The sequence below is a fragment of the Mauremys reevesii genome, linkage group 23 (genome assembly GCF_016161935.1).
Source record: "Mauremys reevesii isolate NIE-2019 linkage group 23, ASM1616193v1, whole genome shotgun sequence".
NCBI lineage: Eukaryota > Metazoa > Chordata > Testudines > Geoemydidae > Mauremys > Mauremys reevesii.
This window is the reverse complement of record NC_052645.1, coordinates 13,502,044-13,525,917: the sequence shown is the minus strand read 5'-3', so window position 1 is coordinate 13,525,917 and position 23,874 is coordinate 13,502,044. Positions and strand designations below refer to the sequence as shown.

At 55.8% G+C, this 23,874-nt stretch overlaps 1 protein-coding gene across 2 annotated transcripts; it reads left to right on the top strand.

Moving 5' to 3' along the window:
• The first annotated feature begins 5,683 nt into the window (after positions 1–5,683).
• On the top strand, positions 5,684–21,710 carry LOC120389004 (trophoblast glycoprotein-like). Of its 2 annotated transcripts, none has more exons than XM_039511117.1 (3): positions 5,684–5,817; positions 7,267–7,561; positions 19,475–21,710. In XM_039511117.1, exons 2-3 carry the CDS (start codon positions 7,278–7,280, stop codon positions 20,310–20,312), a joined length of 1,122 nt encoding a protein of 373 aa, XP_039367051.1. In that variant the 5' UTR covers positions 5,684–5,817; positions 7,267–7,277; the 3' UTR covers positions 20,313–21,710. The 2 variants fall into 2 exon arrangements, with proteins under 2 accessions (XP_039367051.1, XP_039367052.1); XM_039511118.1 differs by lacking the exon at positions 5,684–5,817 and adding an exon at positions 5,828–5,944.
• The last annotated feature ends 2,164 nt before the right edge of the window (positions 21,711–23,874 follow it).

Sequence of the window (23,874 nt, the reverse complement as noted above, 5' to 3'; positions counted from 1 at the left end):
TTCCACTGGGCCGTAGGACTCGCATTAAAGACACATCACCACACCCCTGTGAGGTGGGTAAGGAGTCACTTCACCCAGCATTGAAGTGCAGCCACTTCTGGGTGTGTGCGGGGGGAAGACAGCAACTGTTTAACAGTGCATGTCAACGCTGCATCATAACAACGCTCCCTGCCTCTTAGTGTGTTCCTGCCCTTGATTTCAAAGCACTTTACAAAGGAGGTCAGTATAATTATCCCCGTTTTACAAATGAGGAAACTTGCCCACAGTCACCCAGCAGTAGAACTGGAAGTAGAACCCAGATCTCCTGCATTCAAGTCTAGTGCTTGATCGACTAGGGCAGGCAGTGAAGGGGAAGCCTGGATCCAGTTGAAACGGAAAGGGGGCCGAATGTTAAAGTGAGCCCGGCCCCAGGCCTCATGGCCCTACTCTTAAGAAATTTTTGTTTAATGGCTGCCTGCAGTTAGGACCTTAACTTTCCAGCTCATCCCTGGGCACCACGTGGGACTCCGGCTCCATGTTGACTCAGCAGGAAGACTCTCACATCACCTGCAGCGACTACGTCCTTCTTGGCGGTCGCCCTTCCAACTCCTTACCCAGCCCAATCAGCTTGTGAGATTTAGCAGGATCACGGCAGCACAAGATGGGCGGGCGGAAAAGCTGTCAACCATTAGAGCAGCCGAGAAAGGAGGCTTCATATGAATGAGATCATACTGATTTGTACCAGTCCAAGCAATACTCTGCCAAGTGGTCCCACCCTTCCACCTGGCAATTTAGCACATGGGTGCAAATAGGTTTTGCGATGAATCTCTCCTGCTGGGTTCTAACCCCTTCATCTGTGACACAAGACGGAAGCACTGACACCGACACCTGTCCCCTTCTTTGCAGAGGGTGGAGATGCCCTCTTTGATCCTGGGGGTCTGGGCACCCTGGCTAAGGGTAGAAGCTGCTCTTAGAAGACTCTCAAGTTCTGGGTGGTGGTTTTTCTGCTGATCACCAATAACTAGTGCAAAGTCCTTGGGCTGAACACCAAGGTTATAACTCAAGACCAGGTTGGCCATGTGTCAAGCTCTGCTTCACTAGCTTGGTATGTAGTCAGCAGAGGTGCTGCTCTGACTCCACTCAGGGGGCAGGCATGAATCTTGATGTTAGTGATGGGAAATCGAAGGATATCTTCCATTTTATACTAGGGGAGAGTAGTGATCACTGCTAGTAAGCAAGACTTTGAGAAAGTCCGAAACCATCACTCTAACACCAAGAAACCCTGCTCTGCCCACTTGGTACCAGCATGGTGCATTGGCTGCTTTCTCGGTTCCAGGCGCATTCTGGGAATTGCAGATCAAATTACCTTTAGCAAACCTTTTAGCTTGAGGGAGACGATGATCCCCCAAGTACAGGGGAAGGAGGTGGGTATGGGTTCACCCTCCATCCCCCTGCATGCCATAGTGTCCAGCTAAGAGCACTGCATCTTGGCGCATAGGTAGGCCTGGGGACAGCAGTGGGGGAGGAGGAGTGAAGGCGGAAGCATTGATTCATTGGCCCTTGCTGCCTGCGGCAGGTGTGGGGGGTGGCCACTGGTACTGCAAAGGTTACTGATTCCATTGCTGCTCTGTGGGCTGCTCAGGATTCCACCCCAGCTTTGTGGGATCCCTGCACCAACCCCATCTATTTGGGCTTGAGGTAGGCAATAGGATTTGCTCCACCTTTTCTAGTGTTAAACTCCTGCATTCTTGGCTTGTGCGTTCATGACATTCACTCCCCATTCATTTCAAGACCCCTCCCAAACTTACACTGAGGCCATTCATGTGAGAAAGGGCTGCAGGATCAGGACCCTGATTTCACTCTGCTTTCTTTTCTTCACTCATCTAGCACTGGCCTCCTTTCTGTCCCTCCCTGGGCGGTGGAAGAACATTCTCCTCTGCAGCTCTCGCCACCTGGAACAGCTTCCGCGTCATGTCTCTCTCCACCTGATCCACTCTCCATCTGTTTTCACATCTTGGCTGAGCACACAGCTTGCATCCCTTGCTTCTGCACCTTCATTTCTCTCTCCCTCTGCTATTCTTTCTTAGCTGTGAAAGGCGCTATACAGAATGAGGTTATAGTGTATTACTGTAAGGTGACCAGATGTCCCTGTTTTATAGGGACAGAGCTGATATTTGGAGCTTTGTCTTATATAAGCACTTATTACCCCGCCACACCCACCCCCGGTCCTGACTTTTCACACTTGCCTTCTGGTCACCCTATATTACTGGCAGGTCTGATCTGTTTCATTGAGTGGGGGAATTCAGATCAGGCTCTAGGGCTAGGAAGCCGAGTCATTCTATCCCTCGGCATCCCTGCTACCAACTTGGCAGCACCTTCGGATCTGAGCAGAGCTGACCCTTACCCTGATTTATAAACCTGGCAGGAAACAAAATACTTGTAACATTGAAAATGTCATTCATCTTTTCCATCTTCGTGGGACAGTGAGTCACAAAGGAACAGTCTGTGACTCCTACTGGCCTCCTGGGCATGGGGCCTCTATTCCAAACGAGAAATCGAATGAAATTCAGCCCACCCGCTAATTCCTTGGGCTGACACACCCTTTAGTGCTTTGTGATAAATCTATATAACTGAGGGGACTGAACAGCTCGGGGCATTAGTGAGTCTCTCTCGGAGACCAGCCTGGGCTGGGAGTGATTAAAAGTCATTCCCATCAGATGGCTGGTCGGTGGCCAAATGAGTTTGGTGAGTCTGACTCCAGTTCAGCACATCTCCATCACAAAACACACAGTTAGAATCGGCACTAACTGGTCCCCTGCCTGGCACTTGTTGTAGAAAAGCCAAGGGCTAAATGACAAATGGAAACTGAGCTCCCCTCTTGCTCCCTCCAGGGCAAGCATTAGGCACGCTGGAGGATGCTTGCCCTACCTTCTCCTTTGCTGTGCTTGCATGATGCATGGAAGAGAGGCCTTCAGTCTCCAGGGCTGGTACGTAGTTCCATGCAATTCTCTGTGCGAGGGAGACTTTCTGGGTGAAGCCTTGGAACCTCCTGGCCCCCGAGAGTCCGTAAAGTGCTTTTCGAGCCTTCAGGATGAAAGATGCTATAAAACAAAAATAGTTATTAGATGCTGCTGCAATGACTTACAAGGAATTCTTCTACCGCTGGGGACTTTGGGTCACCAATAAAATGTGAGAGTAGAGACCTGAATTTCTTAATGGAATTGTTTTCTCTAAAAAAATGTTGTAATCCAGCGTTCTGTCTGTGGTGTAGCTTCCTAGAGAGTGTATATAGATTCATTCATTACAAAATATTTAACAGATTGTTTGTTTGAACAGAAGACAGATTGAATTTTATCCGCCGTCTAATGCCAAAGTTAGCAGTGGTTCTATCTTCATTTCATAACCCGGTGGAGTCCTGGTCCATGTCTGTGTTACAATAATATAAATAATTTCACCCATTATCAATCAGTCTTTCTCTTTCTTTCTTTGGTTGTGTGAAATTTCTCATTACAGGTTTTGTCTTTTAACCTAATCTTCAGATGATGTTGGATCTTGGAAGAGCCAAGTTTGGTTCATGGTCTAAATTATGACCATGGTCCAGGGACTAAACGTAGCAAAATGCAGAGGGAAGGAGAGGAAGTGAACATGTCTTTAGGTGCATCTGGTGGTTTAAATCATTGGGATTTTTTATGTGTTTACGTGTGTTGTTTCTATGTGTTCAGCCAAGCTAGAGGAGGATGAGGATGGGGGAATGTAACTTCTAGCTATGGGGCTTATCTAGTCTCCTTAACTATAGTATCTCAACATCTCACCATTTTTAATGTATTTATTCTCATAACACCCCTGTGACATAAGGCTTTGTTATGATCACCATTGTACTGATGAGGGACTGAGACACAGAGAAGCTAAACCATTTCCCCAGTTACACAGGACGTCTTTCTGGGAAAGAGCAGGGAACTGAATGCAGGTTTCCAGAGTTGCAAGCTAGTACCCTAGTCATTAGGTTAGGGCAGGGGTAGTCAATTGTTTTTTTGTCAAGGTCCAAATTTCTTGATCAAGGTGTAGTCAAGGTCCGGACTCCAGAGAAAATAATAATAAAACAACAATTATGAGAATAAATAATAAAGATTTTGGGGTCCGCTCAAAAGCATCTGGTGGTCCGGATTTGGTGCACAGTCTGCCTCGTGACTACCCCTGGGTTAGGGCTTTCACTAAATGACACTGGGATACAAATGCCTGCTCCGGTGCTGGCCCATCATCCGCACAGCAGCTGCATTTTGCCATGTAATAACCTGTCACTGAATCAGAAACAGGCCCAGGGGATAAAACTCCAAACCCAGGATGAAGCCATGTCCAAGGGCAGTACATACTTGCACTGTAGCTGCTGCTGACAGACCCGGGCTCTCTGTCCCTTGGGGATCCCCTGAGTAGCTTTTCCTGCCAAGTCATGATGTGTGTGTGGATGTACCGTGGCTTGGCCTGCCTGGCCCTGCCCGACTCTCCCATGTTTAAGAAGGATAAATTCAAACTGGGACAGGTACAGAGAAGGGCTACTAGGATGATCCGAGGAATGGGTCATGTCTTATAAAAGGAGACTCAGAGAGCTTGGCTTGTTTAGCCTAACCAAAAGAAGGCTGAGGGGAGGTATGATTGCTCTCTATAAATATATCAGAGGGATAAATACCAGGGAGGGAGAGGAATTATTTAAGCTCAGTACCAATGTGGACACAAGAACAAATGGATATAAACTGGACACTAGGAAGTTTAGACTTGAAATTAGACAAAGGTTTCTAACCATCGGAGGAGTAAAGTTCTGGAACAGCCTCCCAAGGGAAGCAGTGGGGGCAAAAGCCATATCTGGCTTCAAGACTAAGCTTGATAAGTTTATGGAGGGGATGGTATGATGGGATAGCCTAATTTTGGCAATTAATTGATCTTTGATTATTAGCAGGTAAATATGCTCAATGGCCTGTGATGGGATGTTAGATGGGGTGGGATCTGAGTTACTACAGAGAATTCTTTCCTGCGTGCTGGCTGGTGAGTCTTGCCCACATGCTCAGGGTTCAGCTGATCGCCATATTTGGGGTTGGGAAGGAATTTTCCTCCAGGGCAGATTGGCAGAGGCCCTGGGGGTTTTTCACCTTCCTCTGCAGCGTGGGACACGGGTCACTTGCTGGAGGATCCTCTGCACCCTGAAGTCTTTAAACCACAAGTTGAGGACCTCAGTGGCTCAGACATAGGTCAGGGGTTTGTTACAGGAGTGGGTGGGTGAGATTCTGTGGCCTGCGTTGTGCAGGAGGTCAGATTAGATGATCATAATGGTCCCTTCTGACCTTAAAGTCTATGCGGTGTGTGTGGCTATACCAAGGCTTGGCCTGCCTGGCTCTGCCAGACTCTGTGTGCAGACCTGCTTTGTGTGTGTGACTCGTGTCAACCTGCCTGCGAGCTGCCTGTGACTGATTTGTCACTCGGCGTGGGTGTGTCTGGGTGGGGGCCTGTCTGCCTGGCGGTGTTCGCCTGTGTCTGGCGGTCCGGTCCTGCGTGGGTGGGTGGCAGCACATGGCAGCTCGCCCCCCCCCCCCGACGCTGCGGGCCGGATGCGGAGCCTCGGCTGCCGGGGGTGGGGGGCGGTTTCAAAGGGGCCGGGCCCCGGGGCAGCAGGTACCGTGGGCCGGGGGGGGCCGAAGGGGGCCGGCTGGAAGGAGGCGGGGGGCGGGCAGCGGGCTAGTCCCCTCCCAGCCGGCCCCGCCCGCTGCCTTTGAATCTCGTTCAGCCCATTGTGCGCTCGGCGGAGCCCGGTGGGAAGGGGAGCGGACGCCTGCCCGCGGCGGGCAAAGGGTGAGTACCCGCGGGCCGGCCCGGGGGAGGCTTCCCCCCACCCGGGCACTCGGGGGGCCGGATCGGGATCGGCTGGGGCGTCCCAGGAGAGGGGCAAAATGCCCAGAAACTTTGGGGAGAAGAGGGGGTGAGGGGTGTGCAAGGGGCCTGCAAATGGGCTGGGGGTTCAAAGGAGCCGGCGGGGGGTGGAGGGTGTGTGCAAAGGGCCGGCAGAGGGCGGGGGAGCTGGGGGTGCAAGGGGAGGGGAGCTGGGGTGCAAGGGGAGGGGAGCTGGGGTGCAAGTGGCTGGCGGAGAGGGAGGGGAGCTGGGGGTGCAAGCAGCTGGCAGAGAGAGGAGGGGAGCTGGGGGTGCAAGGGGCGGGAGGAACTGGGGTGCAAGGAGCTGGCGGAGAGAGGGTGGGAGCTGGGGGTGCAAGGGGCTGGTGGAGAGGGAGGGGAGCTGGGGTGCAAGGGGCTGGCAGAGGGCAGGGAGCTGGGGGTGCAAGTGGCTGGCGGAGAGAGGGTGGGGAGCTGGGGTGCAAGGGGCTGGCGGAGAGGGAGAGGGAGCTGGGGTGCAAGTGGCTGGCGGAGAGGGCGGGGAGCTGGGGTGCAAGGGGCCGGCAGAGGCCAGGGGAGCTGGGGGTGCAAGGGGCTGGCGGAGTGCAGGGGAGCGGGGGGTGCAAGGGGCGGGAGGGGAACTGGGGTGCAAGGAGCTGGCGGAGAGAGGGTGGGGAGCTGGGGGTGCAAGGGGCTGGTGGAGAGAGGGAGGGAGCTGGGGGTGCAAGGGGCTGGCAGAGGGCAGGGAGCTGGGGGTGCAAGTGGCTGGCGGAGAGAGGGTGGGGAGCTGGGGGTGCAAGGGGCTGGCGGAGAGAGGGAGGGGAGCTGGGGTGCAAGTGGCTGGCGGAGAGAGGCGGGGAGCTGGGGTGCAAGGGGCCGGCAGAGGCCAGGGAGCTGGGGTGCAAGGGGCTGGCAGAGGCCAGGGAGCTGGGGGTGCAAGGGGCGGGAGGGGAGCTGGGGGTGCAAGTGGCTGGCGGAGAGAGGGTGGGGGAGCTGGGGGTGCAAGGGGCAGGAGGGGAGCTGGGGGTGCAAGTGGCTGGCGGAGAGAGGGTGGGGGAGCTGGGGGTGCAAGTGGCTGGTGGAGAGAGGGTGGGGGAGCTGGGGGTGCAAGGGACTGGCAGGGAGGGGGCAAGGGGACCCTAAGGGAGAGGTGTGGAGAGGATAGCGATCATGGGGGTATATGAAAGAGGGGGAGAAGGATCATGGGGGATGGGATACTGCTTAAGGGACGGGGGCAGGGGACAGGGAGTGCTGACCAGGGTGCAGTGCACAGGTCTGGGGTGCAGAGTCTCTGCACAGACCCTGGGCTGAGCCGGCGGCAGGTCTCTGTTAACAGCTCTCAGAGGAGGCTTTGGGGTGGGTTGGTTAGTTTAGCATCATGCTGGACTCTAGTGGTCCCCCCTTTGTCTGCAGGCTTGTTGGAAATGTCCCTCCGGGAGCCCCCCCCTGCCAGTCTGGGGTCCTGGGGGCTCCTGCTCCTGAGCCTTCTCCTTGCCCCGCTTGCCTGCCGGGCGTGCCCAGCCCCCTGCGAGTGTTCGGAACCAGCCCGGACTGTCAAGTGTGTCCTGAAGGAGCTGAGCGCTGTTCCGGCTGCGATCCCCGGGTATACCCGCAACCTCTTCATCACCAGCAACCAGATCGCTCGCCTCGGCAGCCAGGACTTCCGGGGGCTGCCCAACCTGGTCACCCTCTCCCTGGCCAACAACAGGTAACGCCCCCGACTGCCCGTGAGGCTGGGCTGGGAGATGGAGGAGAGAGAATCTTACGCTGCCCTAAGCACCATCTGAGGAAATACTCTTTATTTTTACACTGTGCACTGTGGAACTCGCTGCCACAAGATGCTCCTGCAGCCAGAAGCTTAGCAGGATTCCAAAAAGGATTAGATGCTTATAATCAATAGTGAACATCCACATAACCCCCTTGCATAAGGAAAGGTGGGTTTATTTCAGAAGGGATCTAAACGCTCATGCTTCAGGGCATGAGTCAGCTGCTCACTGGTGGGGTCAGGAAGAAACTTCCCGTAGGGGCAGGGCATTCCATAGTTGCCCATTACGTGGTTTCTTGCACCTCCTCTGAAGCATCCCTCAGAGATGGCGCAGCAGGCTAGCTGGAGCACTGATCTGGCATGGTTATTCCGGTGTCTGTAACCCATTTGTAAATTGCCATGGCTCTAGCTTCTTGGCACCGTACACCCCTGCCAGTGCATATTTATACAATAGAAATATGTATGTTGTGAATGTACACCCCGACCCTACCTCCATTTGCAACCAGTGGGAAATCTGCACGTGCCTTTGGGCTCTTGGTTTTGCTGCATTCAGAGCCCATTGGCCCCTTGAATTAACACAAGGAGCTGACCTCTGAGTGTCTGGATGGGCTAAGCAGGCCTGAGAGGTTAAGCACCATAATGCAGCTGATAAAGATAGGAGAGGGGCTGCTGCTGCACTCCAGCTTTTCCAATGGGTCTGAGTCTTCACACCTAGAAACCTGAGCACCAAGCAGTGAGCTGCTCCTGAACCTTTAATTCTCTCCCAGGGGACTCAGCAGCTCTGAGCCTCAGTCCCATGAAAATGTCTAATTTTCCCATTGTTATAAATATCAAAAGTGCTGCTGGATCCCACTGGGGAATCTTCGTCTCCCGCTCTCCTGAGCCAGAGAAATGGGGCTCCCATGGAGTGTGGCAAACCTCACAGGGCCCAGTCCTGATGAGTGAGTCCGTAGGAAAGCGAAGCCTTGCAGAGCGCATATTGGCAGTGCAGCATTCTGGGAGGCATTTGGATTTTGCACCTGCAGGGCACATTCAGGAGGCTGTTTGTGTCTAGAGATCCTAGGACCAATGCTGAGGAATCTTTCATTTTACCTTGGTGTGCACAGGAAGCCCAGATAGCAGCCCAGATCAGTGTGGTATAAATGGGAAGCCTGAGTCCCACTTCCCACCACCCGCAAGGTCTGATGAGCTCAGCGAAGCTGGCACGTGCACAATTAAATCTGAACTTGTCCTCCGCTCAGTGTGTTGGGAGCCCTTGGTGCACAGATGGCAGGCAGGGCAGGCTGCTTTTTGGAGACCCCTGCCCCATGCACGGTGACGGATTTAAGGCAGAGCATCAGCTCAGCCTTGCTGGGGATGAGTTGGCTTCTGAAAGGTGCGGAGCTGCTCTAATGTGACTTTCCTGCAGGCTTCCACCAGAAAAACTTCTTGTGAAAGTGACATGAACTGTTAATCCAAAGGCAAAGGAGTGGCCTTAAAATAGTTCTACTGGGAGCTTGGGCCGGGTACTGGAGGAGGCCGAGCACGTCCTTCCACAGTTGTTGGGTCCAGGACTTGGGGAGACCCTGTGTGGTGACTAGCAGCACAAACTGTTAGTCCAGGAGCCAGAGAGAACTACAGGACCTGTCTGTGCCTAGCAGACTCAATAAAGAATCCTCTTTCTATCTGTTATAACTAAGCCTTCTCCCTTCCATGCTTCAGGGAAAGAACCAACCTCTAATCCAGGGGTTGGCAACCTATAGCACGTGTGCCAAAGACGGCACGTGAGCCGATTTTTAATGGCACGCTGCTGCCTGCCGGGGTCCCGGCCGCTGGCCCCGCTCAGCCTGCTGCCGAACCCAGGCAGGCAGCGGGCTGAGCGGGGCTGGTGGCCGGGACCCCAGCAGGCAGCAGCGTGCCATTAAAAATCCGGCCCGGCCCGCTCTTCTCCGCCCCTCCCGCCGGCATTTGCACATGCTTTCCTGACCTCCGTCACTTCTGGCAGGAGGTTGTGTTTCTGGGTTAGCGTGTCCATACCGCTACCTGGTGTCCGCGGAGGCTGAGCGGTCCCGGAAGTGGCCCCGCCGGTGGGGGCAGGAAAAGGGACCCGGCCCCACAGGAGTTGCAGCGTCCGCGAGGCCTGTAAGTGGGGAAGGGTCCTGGGTCCCAGCTGCGCCATGTGCCCGCCCTGAGCATGGCCGGCCCCGCTCCCTGGCCTCAGGCAGGCTGCCCCAGGGTTGGAGCCCCGGTGCCGGGATGAGCTCGGCTCTGTACTGGGGCAGGCCACGTCCCACAGCCCGAACCCGAGCCCGGGGGCTGCGGCTCGCCGCCTGCTGGACCCTGGGAACAGCTGGGTCACGCCTCTTTCCCCACCCCAGGTCACTGGACCCCGCTCCCCTCCGGCACTGAGGGCAGAACCCAGGAGTCCGCAGCCCTAGTCTCCGTCTGCCGCCCCCCACCCCTCCGAACAACTAGAGCCCAGCTGGAAACCTAGGAATCCAGAGTCCTCGCTCCCAGCACTCCTCCCCCCGAGCATCAGACACCAGCCCCTTCCCGGAGCCCAGGAGTCCCAACTCCTGGGCTCCGGGCCCTGCCCTACCCCCCCATGCCCTCCCCAAGCCCCTGCCCTGATCCCTGCACCCCCCTCACACACACACAGCCCTCTGCCCTGACCTCTGCACCCCCACACAATCCCAGCCCTGACTCCAGCACTCCCACACGTACCCGGCCCCCCTCACACCCCATGCCATGACTCCTGCACCCCCCTCACATGCTCCCAGCCCTCACATACCCCATGCCCTGACTCTTGCACCCCCACCCTGAGCACCAAATGGGAGCTTCTGCACCCCTCCCCCACATTCCCACCCCTCACACCAAATGGGAGCTGCCCAGGTAAGCACTCCACACCCAAACCTTCTGCCCCAACCCTGAGCCCCCTCCTTCATTCTAGCTCCTGGGCAGACCCTACACCCCAACCCCCAGCCTGCTCCTTCACCCCAGCCCTGTGCTCAGTGCAGAGAGACAGGCAGAGAATGGGCTCGAACCAGGGAGAAGGTAGGTACCCACTGTATGTGGGCAGGGCCAGGACCCCAGACTGGCAGTGGGCTGAGCGGCAGCGGGCTGAGCCGCTCAGCCCACCGCCAGTCTGGGGTCCCGACCGCTGGCCCCGCTCAGCCCACTGCCGCCTCGGTGAACGGAAACCCCAGGCCGGCAGTGGACTGAGCGGGCCAGAGGCGTAAGATCAGCATTTTAATTTAATGTTAAATGAAGCTTCTTAAACATTTTGTAAAAGCGGCAAAGAGTCCTGTGGCACCTTATAGACTAACAGTCTGTAAGGTGCCACAGGACTCTTTGCGGCTTTTACAGATCCAGACTAACACGGCTCCCCCTCTGATACTTAAACATTTTGAAAACCTTGTTTACTTTACATACGACAATAGTTTAGTTATATAATTAGTTATTTGGGGGGGAAGGATAGCTCAGTGGTTTGAGCATCTGCCTGCTAAACCCAGGGTTGTGAGTTCAGTCCTTGAGGAGGCCACTTAGGGATCTGGGGCAAAAATTGGTCCTGCTAGTGAAGGCAGGGGGCTGGACTCAACGACCTTTCAAGGTCCCTTCCAGTTCTAGGAGATTGGTATATCTCCAATTATTACTATTACTATAATATAGACAGAGAGAGACCTTCTAAAAAACATTACAATGTATGACTGGCACGTGAAACCTTACATTAGAGTGACTGAATGGAGACTCAGCACACCACTTCTGAAAGGTTGCCAACCCCTGGTCTAATCTAAGGAGTTAGGAAGAAATTTCCTCTGTGAGCAGGTTAGTCTAGAACAGCCCACTGCAGAGTTTCTTGCACCTTTGTCTAAGGTAGTTGGTGCTGGCTGCTGTCAGAGGCAGGATACTGGGCTGGCTGGCACGTGGGTCTGATGCGGTCTGTCCTTTCCAATGCTCTGTACCAGGAGAGACACCGCAAGTACTTTGCGGGGTCACTTGAGACTCGGGTTGGCTGGTCAGGTCTGGTCCTGTATCGGTTTCACTGCGGGTTGTGAATATTTGTACCTGGTATTTCTGAAGAGGCTGATTGAGGGGCCTTGGCAGTGCTGCCAGGGGCTCTCTCGGGCGGACGTCGAATAGGGATGCCTTGTACGGCTGTGCTCTGAGCAGCAGCGTCTGCGCGTGCTGGGACTTGGCCGTCTGCGCCGGAGAGAGTGCGAGGACCAGAGGCGGGTGGTGTCTGTAGCAGATGGACAAAAAGGAGTGAAAATCAGCTACATTCACTTCCTAGAGTGTTACCTACAGGGACAGGCCTGCGCAGTGCGAGAGACGTGAATTTAGTGCAGCATTGACAGCCCTGGAGACTGGAGCGCTCGCTTTAGCCCGCGAGCAGGCAGCAGCAGGAAGCCAGCTATCCTGCCAGTCTCAGGCATGGTAAAGGGTGTGCAGATTGTCCCTGCTCCTTGATCTGTTTGTCACGACAGCCAGCAAGGCGCCGTTTGTACCAGTGGTTTTGTGAAGGCTGAGATCCACCAACTCGTGTCATGCCAGCAGCTGAATGCTGTCAGATGTCACTACCAAGCTCGGCTGGATGCAAACCCGCATCCTAGGGGAGGAAGGCTCCTTACTGGGTCCCTGAGTCTCGGTATGGAAGGGTGAAAACAGGTGGGAAACCAGGAGCTGTTCTGCCAAGGCACTGCCAGACTGGAGCAGACTGTGGTCCACCTAAGCCAGTCTCGTCTGCCAGTGCTTCAGGGGAAGGTGCTAGTAACGCTGCAGTAGGCACAGGCACTGAGGTAAGCTTCCCCTCTGATCAGATGTCACTTGGGGCGGTATAAACCCTTCCACATGCAGACCTCCTCTGCCATCCGCGCTCCAACTCCCCTTCCATACGGGGTCCCAGCAAGGCACAGAGCTAGCCTTGATGATGCAGGGGGGAAGGGGAGGCTTGTCTGGGTGCTTCATCTCTAATGGCACCCGCCAGATGCTGCCTGGGTGGACCAGCGTCTGGCCAGTGCAGTGATCCCTACCGGGCTGTCAGGTCTGGTGAACAGAGCCATGGCCTGCTTTTGAACGCCCACCAGGCACTGGCACCCTGCGGCACAGCTGTGGCCTGCCAGGCCTTTCCAGAACCGGCGGGTTTCTGAAGAGCCTGGGGCTGTTTGGTTTGGTTCAGTAAATTGGGGTCAGGGTCTCCCCCAGCATGGAGGTGAAGGGACCGCAGGAGAGAGCGTGGCACCAGCTCCACTTCCGAGCTCTGGTGTGGAGCTCTCCAGTGCCCCAGGCTTTTGGGCTGATACGTCCTGCCTGTCCCTGACCTAGTGCTTAGAACAGTGTCGGGCAAGGCTGGCAGAGTTTAGAGGAGCCCATGGCTGCAGCTTTCCCTGCTTATCATCATCCTGTGTAGGATGCGCCTGTCCCTGGGTTTGGGGGTGAGGGGCTCACGTCCTCAGGCCAGGCCTAGCTGTGGAGTTACAGGACCACGGTCACGAGCTGCCAGAGGATGGCGGTTGGGGACCAGTATATGGGGAGGAGAGGGGCCAAAGGGCACAGGGGAGGTGCCGTGGGGAGGAAATATTTTGTGCCAACAGCAGTAGCTGGTGTAGGAGAGCGGAAGGGAAAATCCACCATTGTGCTCCTGATCTAAAGAACGTCTTGGGCTCTACCTAGCAGGGGTGGCTGCAGATGTTCCCTGGGAATGGTGGCCACCTCCTCTCAATGCTCCTTTCCTCTGCCTCCCCCTGTTGTTCACCCAGCCCCTCAGCTGAGTTTCCGTGTTCTCACCGGCTAGGACCAAGGCAGGAGCAGCTGGGAAAGCCATCTGCAGGGAATGGAGCTGGGAGGCAAGCGGGGAATATCTGCCGTCTCTTACCAGCGCTTCACCCCAGCTGTACCGTTGGTTCAGCTGAACCTGGGAGGAGGTCTGGGAAGTGGCTTTGTTCTCATTCCTTGTTACCCAGGATGCCTCTGGGGCAGACATCCTGCTTGGCCTGGAGTAGCTGTTCTGCACTGAGCATGTATCCGGGCCCCACTGACCGGTGACGTGTTCTGGCACCGGCAGTCGTGCTGGAGCTGGCGTCACGTAGCCCTTATTCCTGGCCTTTCTCCCCTCGGTCTTGGGCCTGGGCTCCCCACATGCAGCTCTGCTGGTGCTCTTCAGTCCTGACCCATTTCCGCCTGGGCTGGCGATTTTTGTGATCGGAACAAAATACACTGGGAACTGAGCTGAATCCATCCAACTCATGTCACTTGTGTCCTCAGTAACTTTTCAAAGCCGGCCCTCGGAGGAGAAGAGCCCATGGGTTAGGTCATTGAACCAGTCAGCCCCTTTTGCATGGGCCTCTTTAAAAGATCCCCTTGGTACCCGCTGCCAGATCAGGTGTGTTCAGCAGGGAGCGGAAGGTTTCAGCATGACTTGGGGACCTGTCTCTGCTAGGTCAGTGCAGGCCAGGCTCCGGTCGGCCGCGTGTGACGGGTGCCTGGTCCCCATGTTCTGTGTCACTCCCACCTGGCCGGTTCCACGGGATCGGCGCGTCTCACCCCACCGCCAGGGAAAGAGAAGTGCTGACATTGCCATGGCAACAAGCTTACAGGCGATGCAGCTTGGAAACAGACCCTGGCGGGGCTGATGCTGTGGGAACCTCTCTCTTTCTCGGCTGAGACCTGCCAGTGCTCTGCGACTGGCTCGGGAGGAGGTCGGTACCACTGCCTGGGAATCGGCGCCCGGGTTTTGATTGGGACTGACTGGCTTGCGGATGAGGCAATGGGCGAGCGAGCCTGGATCTCTAACCCCCTGCCCGCCGGCATTGGTGAGCGCAGGCTGGACTGTCAGGCGGCCGGTCAGTGGCTGATGCAGATGGAGTCGGAGTGATTCCTGTCCTGAGTGGGCAAGTATCCACATCACTGAAACCACCTGCCCATTGGCACTAACAGGCCCCATCAACCCAGGGGCCCCAGGCTGGCTGGACCGTGGGCTCTGCTCTCCTCCCACTAGCGCCCCTCTGGCTCAGAGCCAAGGCACGCTGGCCGGGCTGTGGGGAGCCGGGGGGCTGGACCGTGGGCTCCGCTCTCCTCCCACTAGCGCCCCTCTGGCTCAGAGCCAAGGCAGGCTGGCCGGGCTGTGGGGAGCAGGGGGGCTGGACCGTGGGCTCTGCTCTCCTCCCACTAGCGCCCCCTCTGGCTCAGAGCCAAGGCACGCTGGCCGGGCTGTGGGGAGCAGGGGGGCTGGACCGTGGGCTCCGCTCTCCTCCCACTAGCGCCCCCTCTGGCTCAGAGCCAAGGCAGGCTGGCCGGGCTGTGGGGAGCAGGGGGGCTGGACCGTGGGCTCTGTTCTCCTCCTACTAGCGCCCCCTCTGGCTCAGAGCCAAGGCAGGCTGGCCGGGCTGTGGGGAGCCGGGGGGCTGGACCATGGGTTCTGCTCTCCTCCCACTAGCGCCCCCTCTGGCTCAGAGCCCAGGCTCGCTGGCAGGGCTGTGGGGAGCAGCGGGGCTGGCACTGCTGTCCATGCTGTCGCTGTTCCCCTGGATAGAAGACTTCAGCCTCCAGGACCTTTCACCAGCACATGATCCTGAGGAGCTTCGGGATCCGGCGCTGGCCTGAGAAGGAAAGGAGCAGGTGCCTGATGTGGAGCAATGACCCTACCATGCCTCTGCAGCCGATGGCCAGCTGCAGCTCAGCCCTGGAGCAACTCACAGCCCCCACTGGCTTGTTTGGGGGGCAGAACTGCAGTGCATTTGCTTACACAGAGGCAGCTGGGGGGTGGGCTTCCACCAGTCATGAGTGACCCTGCTCCACCCCACCAATGTGATCTTTTGAGAAGGCTAGGGAGCCCCCTAGAATAAACCAGGCCAGGTCTGCTACTGCCCAGCCAGAACTTGTGCCTGCCCTCCCGGCAGGGGGACGATACAAAGGCCTTGGAATTTATTACCTTATTTTGCATCTCTGTTCACTCTCCGTGTGGTGTGCGGGCGTTTGAGGCACGCTGGCAAACCAGAGCTAGCTAGTCCGCTTGGGGCAAGGAACTCTGAGCCCAGCTCCTGGGTCTGTCGCTGGAATCACAGAGCCACGGGGTTAGAAGGGACCGCCAGGGTCATCTAGTCTAACCTCCTGCCGAGATGCAGGATTCGCTGTGTCTAAACCACCCAAGCCAGGTGGCTACCCTGGGTAAGCCACTGTCCAATCAAGTCACCTACCTTTTTTCAGAAGTAGCCTCTCATTTTGGCTTTACTCTCTGGGTCTCAGCTTCCTTCTCGCAGGACGGTGGTGAGGGGCCGATGGTACTTCCTGCTGAAGGAGGATTGTGAGGGGTAATGCATCGGCATTTGCAGAACTCCTTGAAAGGTGCTAGAAGCCTCCTTAGTAGTATCCTCTTGTGATGCGAGCCCTGTGGCAGAGATGGGACTGGTGGCAGGGATGGGACTCTCAGCCGGAGAACCAGGCTGGGCTGGAGACGGTGTGGGTGAGGGAGTGTGTTCCCGTGATCATGCTGACGGGTGTGTGCCATGTTTAACACCGTCAAATGGCTCTTGCATCACAAGCAACCTTGCAAAAAGATGACTGGGAAGCAGCATCTGTGTCCTGCTCCTGGAACGTGATCTGCAGCCCATGAGGTCAGTGAAAAGACTTCTGTGGATTCAGTGGGGTTTGGATCAGGCCCTTAGTTGTGAGCCCTTCATGGCACGTACTGCGTCTTCCTATGTGTCTGTACAGCACCTAGCACCATAGGCATCTGATTCTGATTTAGAGCCTTTGGGCACCACTGCAGTATAAATAAAGCAAGTTCCATGATCTCCAAATACCCAGCGGAGTAAGGAAGCGGAAACTGCTTCCCAGTTCCCGGTGTCCCATTTATCTACCAAAGAAATTAACACCCAACTGCCAGCCCTGCTTAGAGTCCTTGCTCCTCTGCTGTGTGCAGGCAGGGTGCTGGATCTGCTTGCAAAAGGAATGGAGACCTGGGCAGAGGACAGCCCCAGTGATTGTCTCGGTGGGTGTTGGGAGGCTGCAGTTGTCTCCTGGAGTATTTCTTTAGCAACTGGACTAGGCAGCTGGGTGGCTTAATGTCTAGGCAGAAATCTTGCTGTAGCTTCTCCTTCCTGGGTGGGCCTGCATATGCCCCCGCAGTGGCTACAAAACCCTGCAAAGGGGCTAAAGCTGGGTTTAGCCACAGGGGCAGTGAGCCTGGGCACAGAACGGGGAGACGTGGCTGCCATCTTAACACAGTTTAGTATTCAAAGGGTGGCCAAATCCTGGCCTGGATGAAGTCAATGGGGTTATGTCTACATGGCGATTAGACACCCGCGCCTGGCCCGTGCCAGCTGCCTCAGGCTAAGGGCTGTTTAATTGCAGTGTAAGCGTTCACACTGGGCTGCAGCCCAAGCTCCGGGACCCTCTACTTTGCAGGGTCCTAGAACCCAGCTCCAGCCTGAGGCCGAAGGTCTACACCACATTTAAACAGCCCCTTAGCCCGAGTCAGCTGGCACGGGCCAGCCGCGGGGGTCTAACTGCAGTGGAGACGTACCCTGTGCATCTTGCCATTGGTTTCCGTGGGAGCAGGATCGGGGCCTGTCATCAAAATTCTAGGCTCTAGTTCTGTCTAAGCCAGTGCCTGAGCTACTGGGGTGTCTTGGCTGTTGGGGAAGAAGGACTTGAACCTGCTGCTTGTGTCTGTTTAAGTAGGAGGGGTGCTTAGCTCAGAGCTCACGTTCCCCCTTGATTGCGTCTGGGTTCTGTAAAAATAGCTCCTCTGCATAATGAAAACCCCACTTTCGGAGCCAGGGGTGCCTGGCAAACTGTAGTCAGTTAGCCTCCCGATGCGCTGATAAGGTCCCTTCACCCACCTCTGAAATCCAGCTGCCGCTTGGAAGCCCCCCAAAATATTCGCCTGTAGCTAAACGGAATGGGTTGGATTCAGACCCTACACTGGCGTCCGTCAGGAGGAAGTGAGTGGAGCTAGACGAGGTGTTGGGTCCAGTAACTTCCTAGAGAGGCGGGTCTGACTGCAGGTGTCCGGGTAGGGGAGCAGCTGAGTTCTAAGGCGTGTTCAAACACAGATTTAAAGGACCAGCGTGTGGCAAAGCTCCGCAAGCACAAGCCTCGGTTTCTGAGAAGTAATTGCCAGTCTGTTGCAGTCTCACCTCTGCCTTTGGCCAATCTTTAGTAGAATTTCTTGTGGTTGCAAAGTGAGTGTTAGCGCTGAAGCTGTCCTGAGCCGCTCCATGCAGGAAAGCGGCTCCGTCTGGTTATGACTCGGGAGGGTGGGACTGACACAAACCGCTCTCCTTTCCCTCTAATAATCCCATGAGCCACGAGGAACTGGGGCTGTTACCTGTGCCTCACGCAGCCAGGAAACAGGCCTGACTCTCCAGTGACCTGGCTAACTGCAGTGGAGTTACTCCTGATTGACACCCAGCTGAGTGGGAGGAGGGTCAGCCCCTATGTTTTTATTGTATGGAACCAGAGTCGTCCAAGGAACATCCCAAATCCACATGAAAGACCCCTCTGGGATCAGTATGTTCCCAGATGTCACAGGAATGTTACAGGCCTTCAGCCAACTCCTTTGTGGGGGGAACTAGGCCCTGTGCTAATAGAGAACTGAGCACCCTCAACTCCTGTTGAAGTCAGCGGGAACCGCAGATATTCAGCGGTTTCCAGGATCGGGCCCAACGTTAGCCCAGTTAAGGGCAGGAATAATTCATGCTCTTGAAAGTGACTTAACACTAAGTGGCATCCCCCAGCCCCCTTGGAAAGGAGGAGAGGAATAAATAGGGTCCCTTTGTCATTCACATGCGGGAGGCATGAATGATGAGGAGCATCTGGAGTTAATCACCTTCTTGGAGGGTGGCTGACTCCTGCAGATCCTCAGGGATGTGTTTCCACCCACAACCATTTGCATTTTGGAGACCAGCATGTGCACATCTGACAGTGGAATTTGGTTCTGTGGGTGTGATTAAAACTCTGCTTCTCTTAAAGGGACAGTGGCAAGTTCCAGACTAACACTAAGTCCTTCTGTGGTGGTGGTCATCCCACACCTCTCAAATCACTTTAGAAAGGTGCCTAAGCTCATTCCCATTTTACAAATGGGGAAACTGAGGCCAAGTGGAAGTGATGTGACTTGTCCAAGGCCAGATAGTGACTCAGTGGCAAAGGTGAGAGTAGGAAACTTTTTACTGAAGAATCCAAGGGCCGGGCACATACGACCTGTTGCATGAAATATCTCCAGAGGAAGAACCAATATGTCCTTATACAAGCAGGTTTCCTGGGATCTATATAGTTGCAACTGGAGTCATTCCCTTCGAGATTCAGGTGTGTGTGGAAGAAGGAAAAGACACAAAGATTCTTGTGTGTCCCTGGCAAGCAGGAATCCCAGCGTTGGTACTGAGAGCATGCAGGCTCCTCTCAGAGGAGAGACCCCAGGTGATCAATGAGATTGTCTAGCCCTTCTAACCAGTGGTTGGAAAAGCATCCAAAATCGGAGCCCACTAGGCCCTGCGCTCTGGTTAAATGCGATGGGACAGTTAGTGCAGGCAGGCGGTGCTGCTTGCCATCCCTACAGGCTAAATCCTCCGTTTGCTGCTACATGGGCCTCGCCAACGTATCTGCAGCTTGATGCCAAGGGGAACACCCGTAGAGGTGCAAAGGGAGTTCTTTCTCCAGGGCCCATTCACACCTGCCCCCTGGGAAATGGACTGAGACCCAGCAAACTCATTGCATACAGGCGTTGACTAGTCACGGAGTGGAAAGAGCTTTAGAGCTGGGTGGGAAGGGTGACCTAGAGGTGAAAGGCCCCAGCTGCGAGGTGCTGGGCCGTTGCCAAGGGGTGGAATCGGAGCCTGGGATATTTGACATGAGCATGACCATTTCTCTCTCCCACCCCAGGATCAGCGCTGTGGAGTCACACGCCTTCTCTGCCCTCCCCAGCCTACGTTACCTGGACTTGAGCAATAACCGCTTGGCTACCATCCACCCCGACGCTTTCAACTCCAGGAACAACTCCATCCAGGAGCTGAACCTGAGCCGCTCATTCTACAACTCCTCCACCATCCGGCCCGTGGCAGCCGCCATAGTCCAGGGCGGCTTCCGGAGCCTCTCCAAGCTGGAGCTGACCAACAATGAGATAGTCTACCTGCCGCTGGGCATGTTCTCCAGCCTCCGCAGCCTCCGGCACCTGGACTTGAGGAACAACTCCCTGGTGGACATTAAGAACTCCACTTTTGCTGGCCTCGACCTCGAGCACCTCGACTTGACCTTGAATGCCCTCAAGACCCTCCGGATTGAGGCGCTGGCTGAGCTGGGGAGGCAGCTGCACCTTCGCCTCTTCCTGAGGGAGAATCCTTTCGTGTGCAACTGCGACATTGAGGACCTGGTGAGCTGGCTGAATCAGAGCCAGCAGGTGGCCGACGTGGAGAAACTGGCCTGTGTCTTCCCCCGGCACCTCCAGAACACATCCCTGATGGACCTGGCCGGGGCAGAGCTGGGCTGCCACTCCAGCCAGCACAGCCAGAACACTCTGCAAACCTCCTACGTTTTCCTGGGCATTGTTCTGGGCATCATCGGCATGGTCTTTCTCTTCGTGCTCTACCTGAACCGCAGGGGCATCAAGACGTGGGTGAACAGCACGCGGGACGCCTGCCGCAACTTCATGGAGGAGTATCGCTATCGTTACGAGATCGACTCCGACCCCCGCGTCACCCAGGTCTCCACCTTGGACATATGACCACGTTCCTCTCGAGAGCCCACGGGGGGAGGCTCTTCGGATGGCTTTGTGAGCTTTCAGGGGTGGCCTGGTGCTACCCATCTCCAGAACCAATTCATCTGCCTGGTGATGAGCTGTGACGCTCCTTGTGACGGAGTTAGAACTTTTTTCTTCTCCTGTTTGAGGGACCTTGCTGGGGGGAGGGGGAAGGCGCAATCTCCCCCTGCATGGTCTCTCTTGCATTGTATTCCTGGCCCTCGGGGAACCCCTCTGGCAGTGGGACTCAGCCTTGGGCAGATCTCTTTGTGGGCATTATAAAGCGGACACAAGACAGGGATTTCTGCCTCCCTTTGGCTTCAAGCTTCCATTCAGGTACTTTTGGGGTGGGAGGCTCTATCCAATGCAGGGAGTTGCTGCAGTGGGATCACAAGAACTGCCCCACGGGACCAACCCACCGGCTCGGTTAGCTCAGCATCCGCACTCTTCTACAGCATCAATGCAAACCTTGGAGCTAACGCAATAATAAACCTTGGGGGTATGTGGGAGATTCCTTCCTAACCCCAGCTGCCGATCGGCCTACGCCCTGGAGCAGGTGGATCGAGAGCCCTGGGGATGGTTCATTTAGCTTTGAAGCCACTGCTGCCAGTGGAGGGAATGAGCTATGAAAACCCAGGGCAGTGTCTGGAAAGCCCACTAGGGGGCCCCATGCCGGCAGGGGCAGGACAGCTGGGCTTTCACCAGTATCCTGGGATGAAAGGGCTCGTGCGGCTCACTCTCCTCCTGCTTTCGGAGATGCTGGCTGAATCCTGGGGACGCCAGCAAGTCCTTCCTCGCGCAGGCGCCCTGCAGGAGCTGGGCCGGGAGGGAGGGAAGTTTTACATGGGGGGATTCTTTGAGGGGTTTTATTACTGTACATATTGTAAACCAGGGGAATGGGGGAGGGGGGATTTTGTTTTTCTCAATGCACTGAGCACACGGAATAACCATCCCGGCTGCTGGCAAATTCCTGTTATGAACTAAAGCCCAGATTGTTAATGCTGTGGTGGCGGTGCTGCACGCGGTGTCACGGCGCCCAACTGACTTAGGAGCCCAATCGCACTTTCCAAAGGGATTTAGGCACTTAGGAGTCCCCATCCGTCGACCGCCAATGGACTTAGGCTCCAGGGCCTAACTGCCTATGGGGATTAGGCTCCCCAGGCAGCCTGGCATTGGGCATTGAGTGCAGCAACGTGATAGCATCACCGGGCTGGGATCTTCCAGGCAAATCTTCCTCGGGTGTCAGTTCGGGGGTCGCCGCACGGGCTGACCAGTGCGCTCCAAGCGGGGCGGCGGCTGCCTTCCCCCCCCACGAGGTGGGGGGAACATGCTCCTACTGGTTTTGTCGCCCAATTTGGACCAATAAATGATTTCTCAAACTGCCGTGACGTCGCTGTGAAATGAAGTGTCCCCGAGGCCTGGGGGAGCTGGGGAGCAGAGGGGGCTCTGGGCAAAGACCAGAGCAGGAGCTGTCTGGCTGGACTGTGCCCCTGGTTCTGGGGTGGGGCTGACCCTCCTTGTGGCCTCTTGGCATGAGCCTCTACAAGCCAGTCAGGGGCTCTTGGCAGCGGGGCTGGCTGAACTCCGCCTGCAGTAAGAGACACTGATCTGCCTTTTGGGACAGCCTGCCTGGCAGCCACGGGCTGTGACGGGGGTGGGGTGGGGGGGCTATGGCATACAGTGACACTGACATCATGACCTGTTAGCTTTTGGGGGGGGCTGATTCTTTGTGGGGTCACACACTGTAGTGCAGTATTCCATCCTGTTGGATGCCTAGGGAAACCGAGGCACAGATAGCCCGATTCACCACTGCCCTGCACTGAGTGCTCACTGCCGGCAGGGCAACGGGGACGTGAAAAGCTGCTCTGCTGCCCTGTGTCTACAACAGGGGGATGATGGACTGGAGCCGGAGCGGTTAAGGCCCATTGAGAGAGAAGGGTAAGGTGCAGGGGCTTCAGGTCCTGGGCTCCAGACAGGTGGGTGCTGCAGGTGCTGCAGCAGGAACCCCAGCCCCCTCAGCACAGCCCAGGTGTCCAGGAGGGAGACCGGGATGGGCCGCCCCCAAGCTGAAAGTGCCGCAAGACTTGTTGTTAGCTCTCGCTGCTGAAGTGTCCCAGGAGTCCTGCGTGGCATTCCCATGTTCCAGACTGCCCCTTTGAGTTGGCAGCCGCTCGATGTTAAGGAGCGGGTGGTCAGTACGTAGCCACGTCCTTTGGACAGAATTGCTTCATCCTCAGCCTCTGGCCAAGTGTCTCAGGCTCTCCAGCACAGCACGCTCCAGAGGGTGGTGGAGGCAGAAGCCCCAACGATCCCCAACGCACTCAGTCCTACTGTGGCACTCCCTGGTTTCAGAGCCTCCCTCCAGCCCACGGCCAAATGATGCGAGTTCTGGTGCCCTTGGAACTCCAGAATCCCAGCTCCGGGGCTCCCTCCTGTCCTCTCATTCACCGTGGCTGCAGTGGAGGGTGGATACTCCCCTGTGTGTGTTTGTGGCATCTCTTTCCACCCTCTGGTTCTTGGGGTGTGTCTAACCTAGGGGGACGAAGTGTGTTTTCACCACCGGGGAGCTAACACGGTGACGTCCTAGTGCGGACAGGGCCTGGTAGTTGCCACACCTGTCGGCTTCCCCCTTGTCATAACAATAACAGGTGTGAACATGACATCTATCCTGTCTACACTAGGATGTTCCCATGGCTTCACCTTGCTTCTTAGCTAAGACAGGGCTTTAGATTGTAATTTGCCTGGGCTGTGCTGGACCGGGATTAGCTGGAAGTTAGGTGTTGTCAGGGGCTGGGAGATGGGGTGTGGGGAGATGTTGCTACAATTTAAAAACTCCCCTTTTCGAGGCTTGACTGGTATAAAAGGTGGGTGTGTGGAGTGGGGGAGAATGGTTCTTAAGGGGCTTCTCGTGGTGATGGTGGGGGAAAGCTCTGGAGGAAAGCAGCAGCCCTTTCCTGGTGACAGAGGGCGAGCAGTGGAGACTGTCTGGGGAACTTGTAAATTGCCACGTACACGCAGGGGCGAAAGAAAATGCAGGCCTGTTATTTACCAGGCTGCACATGGCAACGGACTATATTGGTAAGGGATGCAAGGAGAGTGTGGGTCACGATGCAAACTGCAGACACACACACACTAAAATTAATCAATTTAAAATTTTATTGGGGACAATTACAAGGGGTAAGGGAGCAGCGTATGATTAGCTAATAGAGTTAATGAAACTTAAAACACACAATGACTAAAATATCTACTAACAATATTTATAAACAAAGATGCAGCATTTAGTAATAACCGATACTTACAAATACAAACCAACGCATAACGACCGGCAAACGTAGAAGCTCTGTTTGAAACACGTGAGCTGAGAGAGAGGCTTCGAGGTGATCAGGCTCGGTTACGGGGGTACCCAGGATACACAGGATTCGTTTTTCTTTCTCCTCTCCCTGCCTGCACATGGCAGGCAGGCCTAAAGTACCAACTATGACATCATAGACGTGTCATAGGGGACGGGGCCCAAAACCTGTTTGTGTCTGTTTCTGATTGGCACAAG